At 35.3% G+C, this 12,536-nt stretch overlaps 1 protein-coding gene across 4 annotated transcripts; it reads left to right on the forward strand.

Moving 5' to 3' along the window:
* The first annotated feature begins 2,629 nt into the window (after positions 1-2,629).
* On the forward strand, positions 2,630-11,954 carry ubtd1a (ubiquitin domain containing 1a). Of its 4 annotated transcripts, none has more exons than XM_051648407.1 (4): positions 2,630-2,700; positions 2,807-2,910; positions 9,772-9,999; positions 10,197-11,954. In XM_051648407.1, the coding sequence occupies exons 2-4, from the start codon at positions 2,829-2,831 to the stop codon at positions 10,577-10,579; spliced, it is 693 nt and encodes a 230-aa protein (XP_051504367.1). In that variant the 5' UTR covers positions 2,630-2,700; positions 2,807-2,828; the 3' UTR covers positions 10,580-11,954. The 4 variants fall into 4 exon arrangements, with proteins under 4 accessions (XP_051504367.1, XP_051504368.1, XP_051504370.1 ...); XM_051648410.1 differs by lacking the exon at positions 2,630-2,700 and adding an exon at positions 3,768-4,024 and having other exon boundaries at positions 2,897-2,910; XM_051648408.1 differs by lacking the exon at positions 2,630-2,700 and having other exon boundaries at positions 2,786-2,910.
* The last annotated feature ends 582 nt before the right edge of the window (positions 11,955-12,536 follow it).

Here is a 12,536-nt window from a genome sequence, read left to right on the forward strand (position 1 = left end):
CCATTGAGCTTTTGTGGGATCAGCTAAACTGTAAGGTGTGTGAGAAGTGACCGACAAGTCATCTATGGCAAGTGCTACAGGAAGCGTGGGGTGAAATGTCACCTGAGTATTTAGACAAACTAACAGCTAGAATGCCAAGAATTTGCTAAGCTGTCATTGCTGCATGTGGAGGATTTTTTGATGAGTACTCTTTGAAGTAGTTTTTTTTTTTTTTTTTCAAATTGTAATAGTAATTTTTCATGTTATTAATGTCCTGACTATACATTGTGATCAGTCGAATGCCACTTTGGTGAATAGAAGTACCAATTTCTTTCCATAAGAGCAAAGTCTGTACATTATTCCAAAATTTTGGCTGCCAGTGTACATATATTTGCACGTTTTTGTCACTATTTACAGAAGTGTGCATATCAGTTATTGGAGATATATAAAATGGCAGGCTATAGGAGTTTTTACTGTGTTAGCATTTTGAATGGAAATGTATCATCAGTTGTCACATTAGGACTTTCCATTCACCCAAATACAATTGATCAAAGCCTGGATTACATGATATAAATGTATTTGACAGCACACTTAATGCCAACAGCATATTTATCTAACTAATTTTATAGCTTGCACATGTATACCCTTACTTAATAACAACTTTTATTGTATCTATTTTAAAACCAGAATAAATTCTAATTTAGTTTATTTTATTTATTTATTTTATTTATTTTTATGTTGACAGGTTGGTTCGGAGCGTTGCATACATTGCATATATAGTTTGTTTCTGTAGCTTAGCCCAGTGATTCTCAACCAGAGGGCCAAAGCCCACAAAGGGGGCTCTGCAAACTTCCACGGATATTTAGTTTGGACTAAATATCATCTTCTGCAAATTATTTGTTTTTATTTATTATTTAATAATTGTTTAATTATTTAATTTTAATTATTTGTTTTAATTACAGGTCTGCTTCTCAGCAGCTCACTCGGACAATGTTTTTGAGGGAGGGAGGGGGCATGTGAATATTTTCTTGGTCAGTGGGGGGCCTTGGTGCCTTAACCATTATTGCTCAGAAAAAAGAAAAAAAAAACAAAAAAAAACAGTTCTTTAACCCTTAAACGGATACTTCGGGTCATTAGTGATCCGGGATCTCATTCCACCCCCGTGCCTCATCCATTTTTTGGAGTTGTGCCTGCACCTCTTCTTTAGTATGCCTCCATTTCTCTCTTATACATATATATATATATATACAAAATAAAAAATAAAAAAAATAAAAAATTATAATGGCTTAAGTACCAAAAGTGTATAGGGTACTTAGAAGTATGTAAGAGTATGTAACTATGTAGGAGATTTTTTTTTTTTTTTTTTTTTTTTTTTTTTTACTTCCATAAATTATATTTTTATGATTATATCATATCTACATAAGTTTGCTATCACAGGATATCTGTTTCTTTGTTTATTACAAGAGAAATTAGTACTATATTCATAATACAATAGCTGATAAATAAAATAAATACTACATCATTTTTGTACAACAATGAATTATCAACAATGGTGAATTATTAGTATCCCATATGCATGTACACATACATATTATATATGCAATTTCATACTCAAGGTGGTGCTGTTGTTTCAGTGATTGACTTTGATTTACATTTGACAATGCTTTTTGATGAAGAAACAACATGAAAGTAAACTATAGCAAGTGTAACACATGAACAGTATGATATGACTATTGTCATTTAAGGTGTACTACTGAAATTATGTAAGTTGTGCATCTATTTAGACTCAATAAGTGCCTGAGAAAATACTTATGTGTAGATTATGTGTTATGTGTAGCTCAATATGTGTTTATGAGCCAGTTGCGTCTCATGAAATTTCAGCGTGAAAGTAATTAATCCTGTTCTAGATTGGTCCTGATTTGTTGCATTATCTCTTTGATAGGCCTATATAAAAAATAAAAATAACAAAATGTATTTTATTCTATTATTTTCTAATTGTCTTGAAAATATATTGAAACTTTTACACTGTCTGGGCATTTTGTAAATCCATATGTAATTAGATTTAATCTCCGCCAGGTCTCTAAAGACACAAATATGTAATATGTATGTATGTACTAGTATGTATATCGAATATGTATTGAGTGTTTGGTTACATTTCCATAAATATAAGGGTAAAAACGTGTTGTCACAATAGTAACCTTACTCCGTAGTGACCCTACTGTTTAATGACAACATATCTGAACTTAAAATGTCTTATATTTAATGGCTATTAAACAATAATTGAAACAGTCAAAAAAAAAAAAAAAAAAAAAAAAAAAAAAAAATTACGAAACAATAGAAACATGACGCAACACAATTTGCCAAAAATATTATACAAACATACAGGCGCGTTTCGCACGAAAATGCAATGAACAGCGCCCTCTATTGACTGCTTTCGTTTCGACAGGTCACCTGTTTAAATATGACACTGTGGAGCTCTTTGATCATCTAGTCTTCATTAAGGATTTTAGTGCGGAAAACACCGGCAAGGATGTTTATGTTAAACCAGCGCGTGAATACATAACACATTTAGGTTATTGTTAACAGTTCATTGATTGCATTCGTTTAACATCTTTGTCTTCCTGGGAGGTTTGCTGATCTGCTTATGTCACATGACGACTCAGCGGAATAAAACGTGTTTGTGTCTCTCCTCGGAAAGTGTGCAGGAAAACACAAATAAAAGTAAACTAGACACAATCTCTGGACCTCTTTACATTTGGATCGTGCAGAAATATATTTAAGTTTGAATTTGGATAGATGCATCTGTGTTGTATTCCTGATGTAACAGGTAATCAGCGCGAGTTTGAGTGATGGGAAGTTGTTTTGGAGTGATGCGCCAAAGGTCACACCTGTCCTCCAGGCATGCGTCCAGATACAGCACAAAACGTGGAGGTAAGACTTAATCTGGGGAATCTTGTCTAAACAAATAATAGTGTGAACTGTGAATTCATTTGATGTAAATATATAAACTTTGAGCACTTTTCCAGATACATCATCACTGTGCTTGTGTTGTCTAATCATCTTTTAATATTCAGAGAAGGTGCATGCTGTTATGCCAGGGCATTTTAAGTTTTTTGCTTTTACTGATCCTGTTTATAAAACTGTCAGATTGTCACTGTATTGCCTTAAAATGCAATTAATGTAACATACAGTATACCATATATATAGACAAGACAATTCCTAAATGCAAACACATACAAAAAGTAAGACATCTAAGCAGACAACTGGTAAACTGCAACTGTTAACTTAAGAACTTATTTCTACCTGATATAACCCTTAAAATGAGTTTTCAGGAAATATAATTTTGATTACACAGTGCTTAGAAAACTGACGTATTGGACCGACATCCTCTGAGCAAATTGTGCATTTCTTGTCTGCTTAAATGGTAAAATTAATGTCCGTCCAGTGCTTCCTTTACCTAGAAATCAATTAAGATTGGGACATCTTAGATTAGACGTATTTCTTGAAATCCTTAGGTGCAGGACTGAAGGATTTCTTGACTCCTGCTCTGGACAATCCTGGGATTTAGCCTACTGTCACAGTCTATTTTTGACTCTCTGTCCTGGTCTTAAACAGAGCTGATGGGATTAAGTTTGTTGTGAAAAGTCAACCATGCTCCTAAACCCAAGTGAGAGCTTTTAAAAGCATGGGCTATTTCTTGCTGCTTAAAGCTAACTTGGTCAGCTGCTCTGATTTATATTTGTCCGCTTGTTATTATTAGTTTTACAAAACTGTTTTTTACGAAACAGATAATGGGCGTGTACGCTGGATGTGAAAACTGGAATAAGCTACTAGCCAAGTGTCACATCAGTGCTTTGCTAGACATCTTGTAGCAACCGGAAGGAGTGTGGCAAGAAGCATTGATGTGTCTCTCAAACTTCTGCATGAGGTCATAGGAGGAGCTGTCCAGTAACTTTTCTCACATTGAATGACTAAGTGATTGTTCAGACCATGGGAGTTGCAAACTCGAGAGACTATCATCCGACAGTTACTGTTGTGCTAAAAAGTAAGTACAGCACACAATGTTGTCTTGGTGTGGACAATTTTGTGTCGAAATAGCCTTCTTGTTTGTTTAGACACTTTACGTGTGTTGATACTGCATAATGTGTTAACATACAGTACATAGCCTGCTTCTGTTCTATATAATTTGCTTATATTTATGTATAATGTAGTTCAAGAGCCGAAAAAGCAACTAATGGCAGTTTTCATGCTTTCAAAGATTTTTTTTATTTAAAACAGATTGAAAAATGTCATACCTGTTCTGTCACAACTAGAATTCCCTCACGGACTGAGTTGTCCAAATTGAATGAGCATTTTAAACTCCTTAATTTAGTAATTGGATGGATTTGTAAGTAGGCAAGATGTCAGATGGACTGGCCACTGAGTATTAGCTTGCTGGCTAACAGAGTCACACTGATTTGTAGGATTATGGCTGGCATCCTACTATGATTGGTATTCATGCTGGTTTTGTAAATTGACCTGTATAAGTCAACAAACTTTATGGTTTCTCAGAATACATCATGCGACAAAAGTATAAAGCTTTCTGATTTTGGGGTACACTGGAAAAAAGTGTTGGATTGAAAAGGGTTAAATTGAATTGCAATGTTTGTTTTGTGACATTTTCCTCTTGCAAACTCTCATCTGTCCAGCAGTGATGCATGATGGGAAAGACGCCACTAAATCCTGTTATGCATCACCGGATTATGGCTTTAATCTCAGGGACTATAAATAATTTGTTTGGTTTTCCTCCAGCTCTGCTTTGAATCAAGAGCAGGTTTTATCATGGTTTTATGAAGATTCAAAGTACTTACATCTCTTTTGAAACTATAAAAAATTATATGGTGTGATTCAGTCATTTATGGTCTGGACAAACAGTATCTTTTCCATCAGGGGGTTCCAATAGGCCCATATGTGCCTCCTTAGATGGGCTGGGCTACTGTGCTTTCAAAATAACCATGAATGATTAATTGATGATTTATTGTTGAGGTTTACGGGTTGAAGGCTGTAACATAGATGCAGGCTACTACTGCATTATTATAGCAGGGTTCGTACAGAGTCTTGAAAGTTGATTTTCACAGTTAGGTTTTCAAGGTTTGAAATATGTTTGAATTTTGAATAGGTTTCTTTCTTCTTTTTTTTTTTTATTATTATTATCCTCTTTTTCTCCTAATTTGGAATGCCCAATTCCCACTACTTAGTAGGTCCTCGTGGTGATGCGGTTACTCACCTCAATCCGGGTGGTGGAGGACAGGTCTCAGTTGCCTTCGCTTCTGAGACCGTCAATCCGCGCATCTTATCACATGGCTTGTTGTGCATGACACTGCGGAGACTCCGCATGTGGAGGCACATGCTACACTCCGCGATCCACGCACAACTTACCACGCGCCCCATTGAGAGCGAGAACCACTAATTGCGACCACAAGGAGGTTACCCTATGCGACTCTACCCTCCCTAGCAATCGGGCCAATTTGGTTGCTTAGGAGACCTGGCTGGAGTCACTCAGCCACGTGACACCCTGGATTCGAACTCGTGACTCAGCGTCAATACTCACTGAGCTACCCAGGCCCCCCTTGAATATGTTTCTTGAAATGCTTGATTTTTCCTTAAGTTGTTGACAGTTATAAAAGATCTAAAATTATTTCGAATTTGAAATAGATATTATACTATTGTATAATATATATATATATATATATATATATATATATATATATATATATATATATATTACATTACATTGTTTTGATTTCGTGCATACACGGAAGATCTGCACATCTCCACTGTGGTAAATTGGCGCCAAATAAATTATACTTGCATCTCTTGCTTCCATCAACATACCGAAGTGCGGTTTCAATGAATGACAGCTGGCTGGAAGAGTAGACATAAAATATTACTATGAGGAGTAGTGATCAACAAAAGGGAATCCTTTTGCAAATGATGTGCAAATAGAAAAAAAAAAGATATCAATGGATGTTTGCACTTATCAGCACTAATCCATTCTGAAGGTATAAAATGAGACAAACATTTTGCGAACACTTGAATTTACTCTAGAATAATTTACAATCAACAATACAATAAGTACTTTCGCATGAAAGTCAACGTATGTGATAAACTAAATATGTTAAATCGAGGGCTGAATTAATCAAAATAAAATCGAATCGCAATATGGCCCAGTGCGATTTATTAAACCCCCCCCAAAAAGGCTGCAGTTGTATTAAATAAATGTACTTAAAGTCTGGATTAACATGGTCCAAAACCAGCCACTGTTTTCAACTGTCTCAGCGGCTCACAAACAGCGAATGGCCCACAATAACTCCATCCATCTCGGGAGTGTTCTGACTCTTGAGTTTAGTTTGCTATCAGTGCACAGTGTTTTTCTTATAAGGTGCGTTGAGAATGTAAAGTGCTATGAAATCACTTTATTTTCATGTAATTCAAAACATTTTTGTAATAATGTGACGCTGGTGTGCAGAAGAGGAGGATGTGGCATTTCACCACATTGTAAATGAGGAGCATGTATAAAAAAAAAATAAATAAATAAAAAACGCAAGAAATACAAATGTCTTCAGTTTACAGTTAAAAAAGGCTTGAGGGTTTAATAGGACAAATGCTGTGTGAATGTAATGAAATAACAGAAATATTACTGTTGTACTACAATTAAAATTAACATATTCAGTAATTATCCTTTAATATTACATTACAGCAATATATTATTACAGTTTGCTTATTAAATCTCTTAAAAATAAATAAATAATTTAGTTTAATTTGTTGGTAAATATTGTTGTTTATTCAGCGGCTGTGTATTGATATGTTGGTTTTTACCCATTTTAATATGATAAACACAAATGTATGAATACACAAATGTATGAATACATAACTTGATTATTTTAAACTTGCAGAAACCCAGTTTGATAAGCAGTGTTACATGTTCAAGGCCTTGCTGAATGTGTGCCCCAGCCTGGATATATACATTTATCCCTTACATTATTTAGCTGTCATAACAGCTGAAATCACTCAGCATATTAATAATAACATACTATTCTTCAAATCGGTCTGATATTTGCAGTCACATCTTATACTTGTGTGGGGGAGATCAGTCCCATCACACTAAATTTATTTCTGCTGCAGTGTGCATATTTAGATGTGAGGTTCCACATGCTTCTCATATCTTGTCACTGAATAGCTTGTATTTTTCAAAGCAGTCTTCTTTTAGCTTTTATTCAAATAGCTGGGGACCAAATTTCAGTTGTAGAATTTTTGCATTTATTTGGAGTGAAAACGTACACAAACACACACTTTCTCTAAAAAATAGCTAAATCTATTTGATATTTCATATGATAATGAATAAGTAACTACAGCAACCAGGATTTGTTTTCCCCCATGGTAATTCACATCCTATAGATAATCGGTGTTGCCAACTTTATCGTGCTAATGCAAGACTTAGCTGTAATCATATTAAGGATTCCAATCTTAGATGTCTGTGGGTTTAAAGGAATTCTTGAAACTTTCATTTTTATAGATTGGGCAATGTTTGAAATCACAGAGGATGCTTTATTATCATTGCATATTTGTAAGGGTTATTTAGAATTGGATAATGTTTAAAGCTTTGAGGTGCTTGAAAAATAATTAAGGTACCTTGAAAATGCTTGAAAAGTGCTTGAATTTCACTCTTAAAAAGCGGTACGAACCGTTATAGTCTTAAAGTTTACACATTTGAATACTAATTATTCACACTGTAAATACTAATAGTTCTCTCAAATTGTAAAAAAATAAAAACATAATTGGTTCTCAACTTAAGCTTAAGTTTTGACTATTCTTACTAGTTTTAATTAAGTTACCGTTACTCTCTAAACCCTAAAGTTGTCATTAATAAAAACATTTAAGTGGTCCTGATTACACTGTACTTGAAATGTCATATTTTGGAATCATAACTTAAATACATACGTTCTTTAAATTTGGCTGTGAGTACTACTAACTCAAAATGATCAAGTACAAAATTGCGGCTGTGTGGAATATCCACTTGTGCTTGAATAAATTATGTATGTTTGGTCAAAACAAGGGAACTTATGTAGAAAAATAATAATTGGTATTTAAAAATGTATATACCTATGTGGCAGCGGGGGCATGGTCGAGCGTCCACCCGGAGAGAGAGAACACCTGTTTCTAGTTGCAGTGAGCTTGGGGAGAGCGGGATAAAAGGACCACGCCACCGACAAGAAGGGGAGAGAGGGGGGCCTGGGTAGCTCAGTGGTAGAATACGCTGGATACCACACCTTGGAGTTCGCTAGCTCACTAGTTCGAATCCCAGGATTCACTAGGATTCGAACTAGTAAGCTACCCTGACTCCAGCCAGGTCTCCTAAGCAACCAAATTGGCCCGGTTGCTAGGGAGGGTATAATGTGGTTCGTTCTTGGTGGGGCGCGTGGTGAGTTGAGTGTGGTTGACGCGGTAGATGGCGTGAGGACATCTCCGTGGCAGCGCGCTCAACAAGCCACATGATAAGATGCGCGGGTTGACCGTCTCAGACGCGGAGGCAACTGGGATTTACCCTCTGCCACCCGGACTAAGACGAATCACTATGCGACCACGAGGACTTAAAAGCACATTGGGAATTGGCCAATTTTGGGAGAAAAAGGGCAAAAAAAAATTTTTCAAAAAGAAACCAGAGATCTAGAGTCCCGCTGAGTAGTTGATGTGTTAATGTGAAGCTAATGAGTTATTGTGAAGCTGTAAGCTCCACAATAAGCTGTAAGCTGTAAGCTCAGAAGAGTTGGCAATTAAAAAGCCTTACCTGAGACTGAAGAAACCCGGTTCCCTGTGTCCTCCTTCCCTACCTGTGTGAAGTTTTGTTACAATGTAGTTATAATTCTTAAGAGTATTGTTGTTGATTTGTTGTAGCTGGCTGATAGTTTGCATTAGGGTGATTAGTGTTATCTCTGGTGAACTTTGAGCCTGTTCAATTTAAGCCATTCTTCTTTAATCAGTTGTACTTTACAAAAGTGCAGATTTATGTCTAAGAAGTATTGAGGATAGTCCAATGTGCCCGATGGCTAACTGAGATTCCAGTCATAATTTCCCTTATACTGTATAAGACGTGTTATAACTCAATTTAAATAATTAAATAATAACAATGATACTTTAATCACAGATGAGTTAAGTTTACTTGTAACTAGTTAATGTTATTAATAAAAAATTAAGTTCAGTTTACTTATATGCCAAATAAGTATGTTTACCAAGAAAAAGCATGCAAACCGATTGCTTTGAAAAATCTAGGTCAGCTAATTTTGTTCAATTGATGCCAAAGCAAATGTAGTTGCTTTCCCATTTACCAAACTGCATTGTTTAAAACATATGAATTTAGTTTACAAACAAGTTCATAAACTCCTCATTAATTTGAATTAAATACTAAACATTTATTTTAAATTCATAATTTGTACACTATAAATTACCCAATTCAATTTAATGGAAATTTCTCATACAATTGGAATATGTAAATCTTAAAAATAGACTGTAATATTGTTTTTATGCCGATAGGCCTATACAATTAGCTAATATAACTGGTCGTTCTCTATTTGTTGTCCTAGTTCCTTAAAAAGTTTAAATCTCATTTGAGCTTTCTGGATGTAAAACCCTTTTGTCAAACAGGATTTTCACATGGGTCAACCAGATATTCCAGATTGTTCACATAATGCATCTGTGAATGATCTATTTATTTTGTAGATCACAATTCTACCTTTGTGCCTTTGTCTTCTTTAGGACGCAATGAGCCCCTGAAGAAAGACAAACCTAAATGGAAAAGTGACTATCCTATGACCGAAGGACAGCTGCGCAGTAAAAGAGATGAATTCTGGGACACCGCCCCGGCCTTTGATGGCCGTAAAGAGATCTGGGATGCGTTGAAAGCTGCAGCCGTAGCAATTGAGTGTAATGATCACAAGCTTGCACAAGCTATTGTAGATGGAGCTAGCATCACAATGCCTCATGGTAAAGATTGAGAATTAAACAGCATTTTAATATACAGTGGGGGTCCAAAAGTCTGAAACCACAGACACATTCTCTAATTTAATAATTTCAAAAAATTATTACAAATACTGTATTTTATTAGTATAAAAGACACATAATAATACTTTTTGGAGATGATGTTCCACTTCCATGTTACCACAGCTCTTTTGCTCTTTTAGGGTCTCTTATGGAGTGCTATGATGAACTGGGGAACCGCTATCAGCTCCCTGCATACTGCCTGGCTCCTCCAGTGAACCTGATCTCTGAATGCAATGATCATAATGTGTCTGAACACCCCGAGCCACAGGAAAAGAAGGAGAAGGAGTTCCAGCTGAAGGTGCGTCTTTCCACCGGCAAAGACCTTCACCTCAGTGCCAGCATGGCTGACTCCATCCGTAAGCTGAAGAAGCAGCTTCAAATTCAGGAAGATATTGATGCCGCCAGCCAGCGCTGGTTTTTCTCCGGCAAACTACTCACAGATAAAACACGTTTACAGGACACCAAGATCCAAAAGGACTTTGTAATACAGGTCATTGTCAGGCAGCCTATTATTCCCAAATAAGCTCACAAAAATGTGAACCAGTACACAATGAACTTCAAAAAAAACCAGGAGACACTTTATCTGTTTATGTTTCCATTTTTTAAACCTTCTTAAATCCCCCCTTTTTCACAGCTTATGTAACTCCTCGTTGGAAACCCACTTATCAGGTCTGAGTTTCAAAACTTTTCCCAAACATGAAGCACAAATGTTCTTTCTAGAAGCATCTGTTTTTAAAACCGGAGAGTAGCTGAAAAGGCAAAATGTATACATGCAGAAATAAGCGGTATAAAGTGAATGTACACTCATAGGATTTTGGTTTGTTTTCTGTTTACTTCATGCTAAACAATACTGAATTGTAGCATACTAAAAAAACATTAGATACCCTGCCTTCTTGGTTTTAATATTCCTACATATGTTGTGTAGAAATTAATTTCTGTGGTCCTCTATGGTATAATTTGCCTTGATCCTTGATACAGTCTGATCTAATTTTTAAATAGCAATAGATTATTTTTCAAGAGGATGGATTTACAAAATGCATGGATTTTTTAATTTTTAAAAACACTATTTAAAAGGTTATTGATTTAAGTCACAAGGTTATTGACTGCTCTGAGACCTCTGAATATTTCTGTTATTGGTACGCATCTGTGATTTAACAAGAAAAAACTCTGATGTGCTGAACAAACTGGTACTGGGTCAAGATTTTGCATTGGCAGTCATAATTATACATATTCATATACTTTGTATAGAACTATTTGTATACATACAGCCAATTGTTTGTAGCTATGTGGTTGTACAGATGTTTGTACAGTAATTAATTGTAGCCTAAACAGTTTTCTTACTTCTAATCTAAATAGTCTGAAATCAATAAAAAGCTAAGGTTTAAAAAGGATTGGAAATACAGTAAAATGCCTGAAACAAAACATTGTTGCTATTAAAGTTGTAAGTAGACAACTAGGTCTAAATTGTAATAATATTGCAAATTGTAATATTTCATTTCAACAAGTTCATTAAGAAACAGACTTGCTGCTAATAAATGAAAACATCCTAATTTCACTGTCAACATTTTACAGCTGTTTTTTTATTACATTTGATTACGTTTTTTTATACCGTGGGAAAGTCTGTCAGTTGCATAAATATTTTTGTATTTTTGTAATGCAAATTGTTGGATAGCTTCACAAACTGGCTTACATGAATGTTCCGGGTTCAATACACGATAAGCTCTATCAACAGCATTTGTGGCAATGCGTTGATTACCACAGAGAGGCTTTTATTGACTTTTTTTTATTTTATTTTTTTTTTTTATATCTGATGGGATGAAATGCAATGGACTAGCATAATGCAAAACACAGCAGTCTGAGTATCAGTGCAAATACCAGTGTTGTAACACATCTATTGATGAGCAACAAATAAAGATACAAATAAAGATATATTTCTGAATAAAGAAGGACTCAGGTTTATTTTGCTGACATTGATTTGATCCTGATCCTATCATGTGTGAGTAAGTGGATCCCATATAGTAAACTTTGTAAGGTGGGGTGTTTACTTTTTTCTTACTTTCCTGGTCTCGATAGCCTTGGTATGCAAAACTGAACTACATAATGAGTATTTTAATAGGGTACAACAGGGCTAAAGGGACATCTTAAGGAAAATTACCCTTTTTTCGGGTCACAAAATTTTATTTCTTTGTACTAAATATTGATGGAGCAACATAATTTGCGTGAACAGAAATAATAATGGAAGTCAAATTAATCGTCAATGTGAGGCCAAAGAGAGATTTTTCAGAAAAATCTCTCTCTCTCTCTCTCTCTCTCTCTCTCTCTCTCTCTCTCTCTCTCTCTCTCTCTCTGTGTGAGTGTGTGTGTATGTGTGTGTGTATATATATATATATTTACCCCAAATACTATCCTTTTACTTATTGGACAGTTATTCAAAAACTTTTGGATTTAATGACCTTAAGGCCAACCCCCTCTAGAACCGC

Source organism: Myxocyprinus asiaticus, chromosome 21, assembly GCF_019703515.2.
Source record: "Myxocyprinus asiaticus isolate MX2 ecotype Aquarium Trade chromosome 21, UBuf_Myxa_2, whole genome shotgun sequence".
Lineage (NCBI taxonomy): Eukaryota > Metazoa > Chordata > Actinopteri > Cypriniformes > Catostomidae > Myxocyprinus > Myxocyprinus asiaticus.

Excerpts from the sequence above, each read along its gene's own strand:
- ubtd1a (XM_051648407.1), top strand. The coding sequence starts at position 2,829 with ATGGGAAGTTGTTTTGGAGTGATGCGCCAAAGGTCACACCTGTCCTCC. Across the intron at positions 2,911-9,771 it reads ATACAGCACAAAACGTGGAG|GACGCAATGAGCCCCTGAAG; the intron begins GTAAGACTTAAT and ends TGTCTTCTTTAG. Across the intron at positions 10,000-10,196 it reads TAGCATCACAATGCCTCATG|GGTCTCTTATGGAGTGCTAT; the intron begins GTAAAGATTGAG and ends TTGCTCTTTTAG.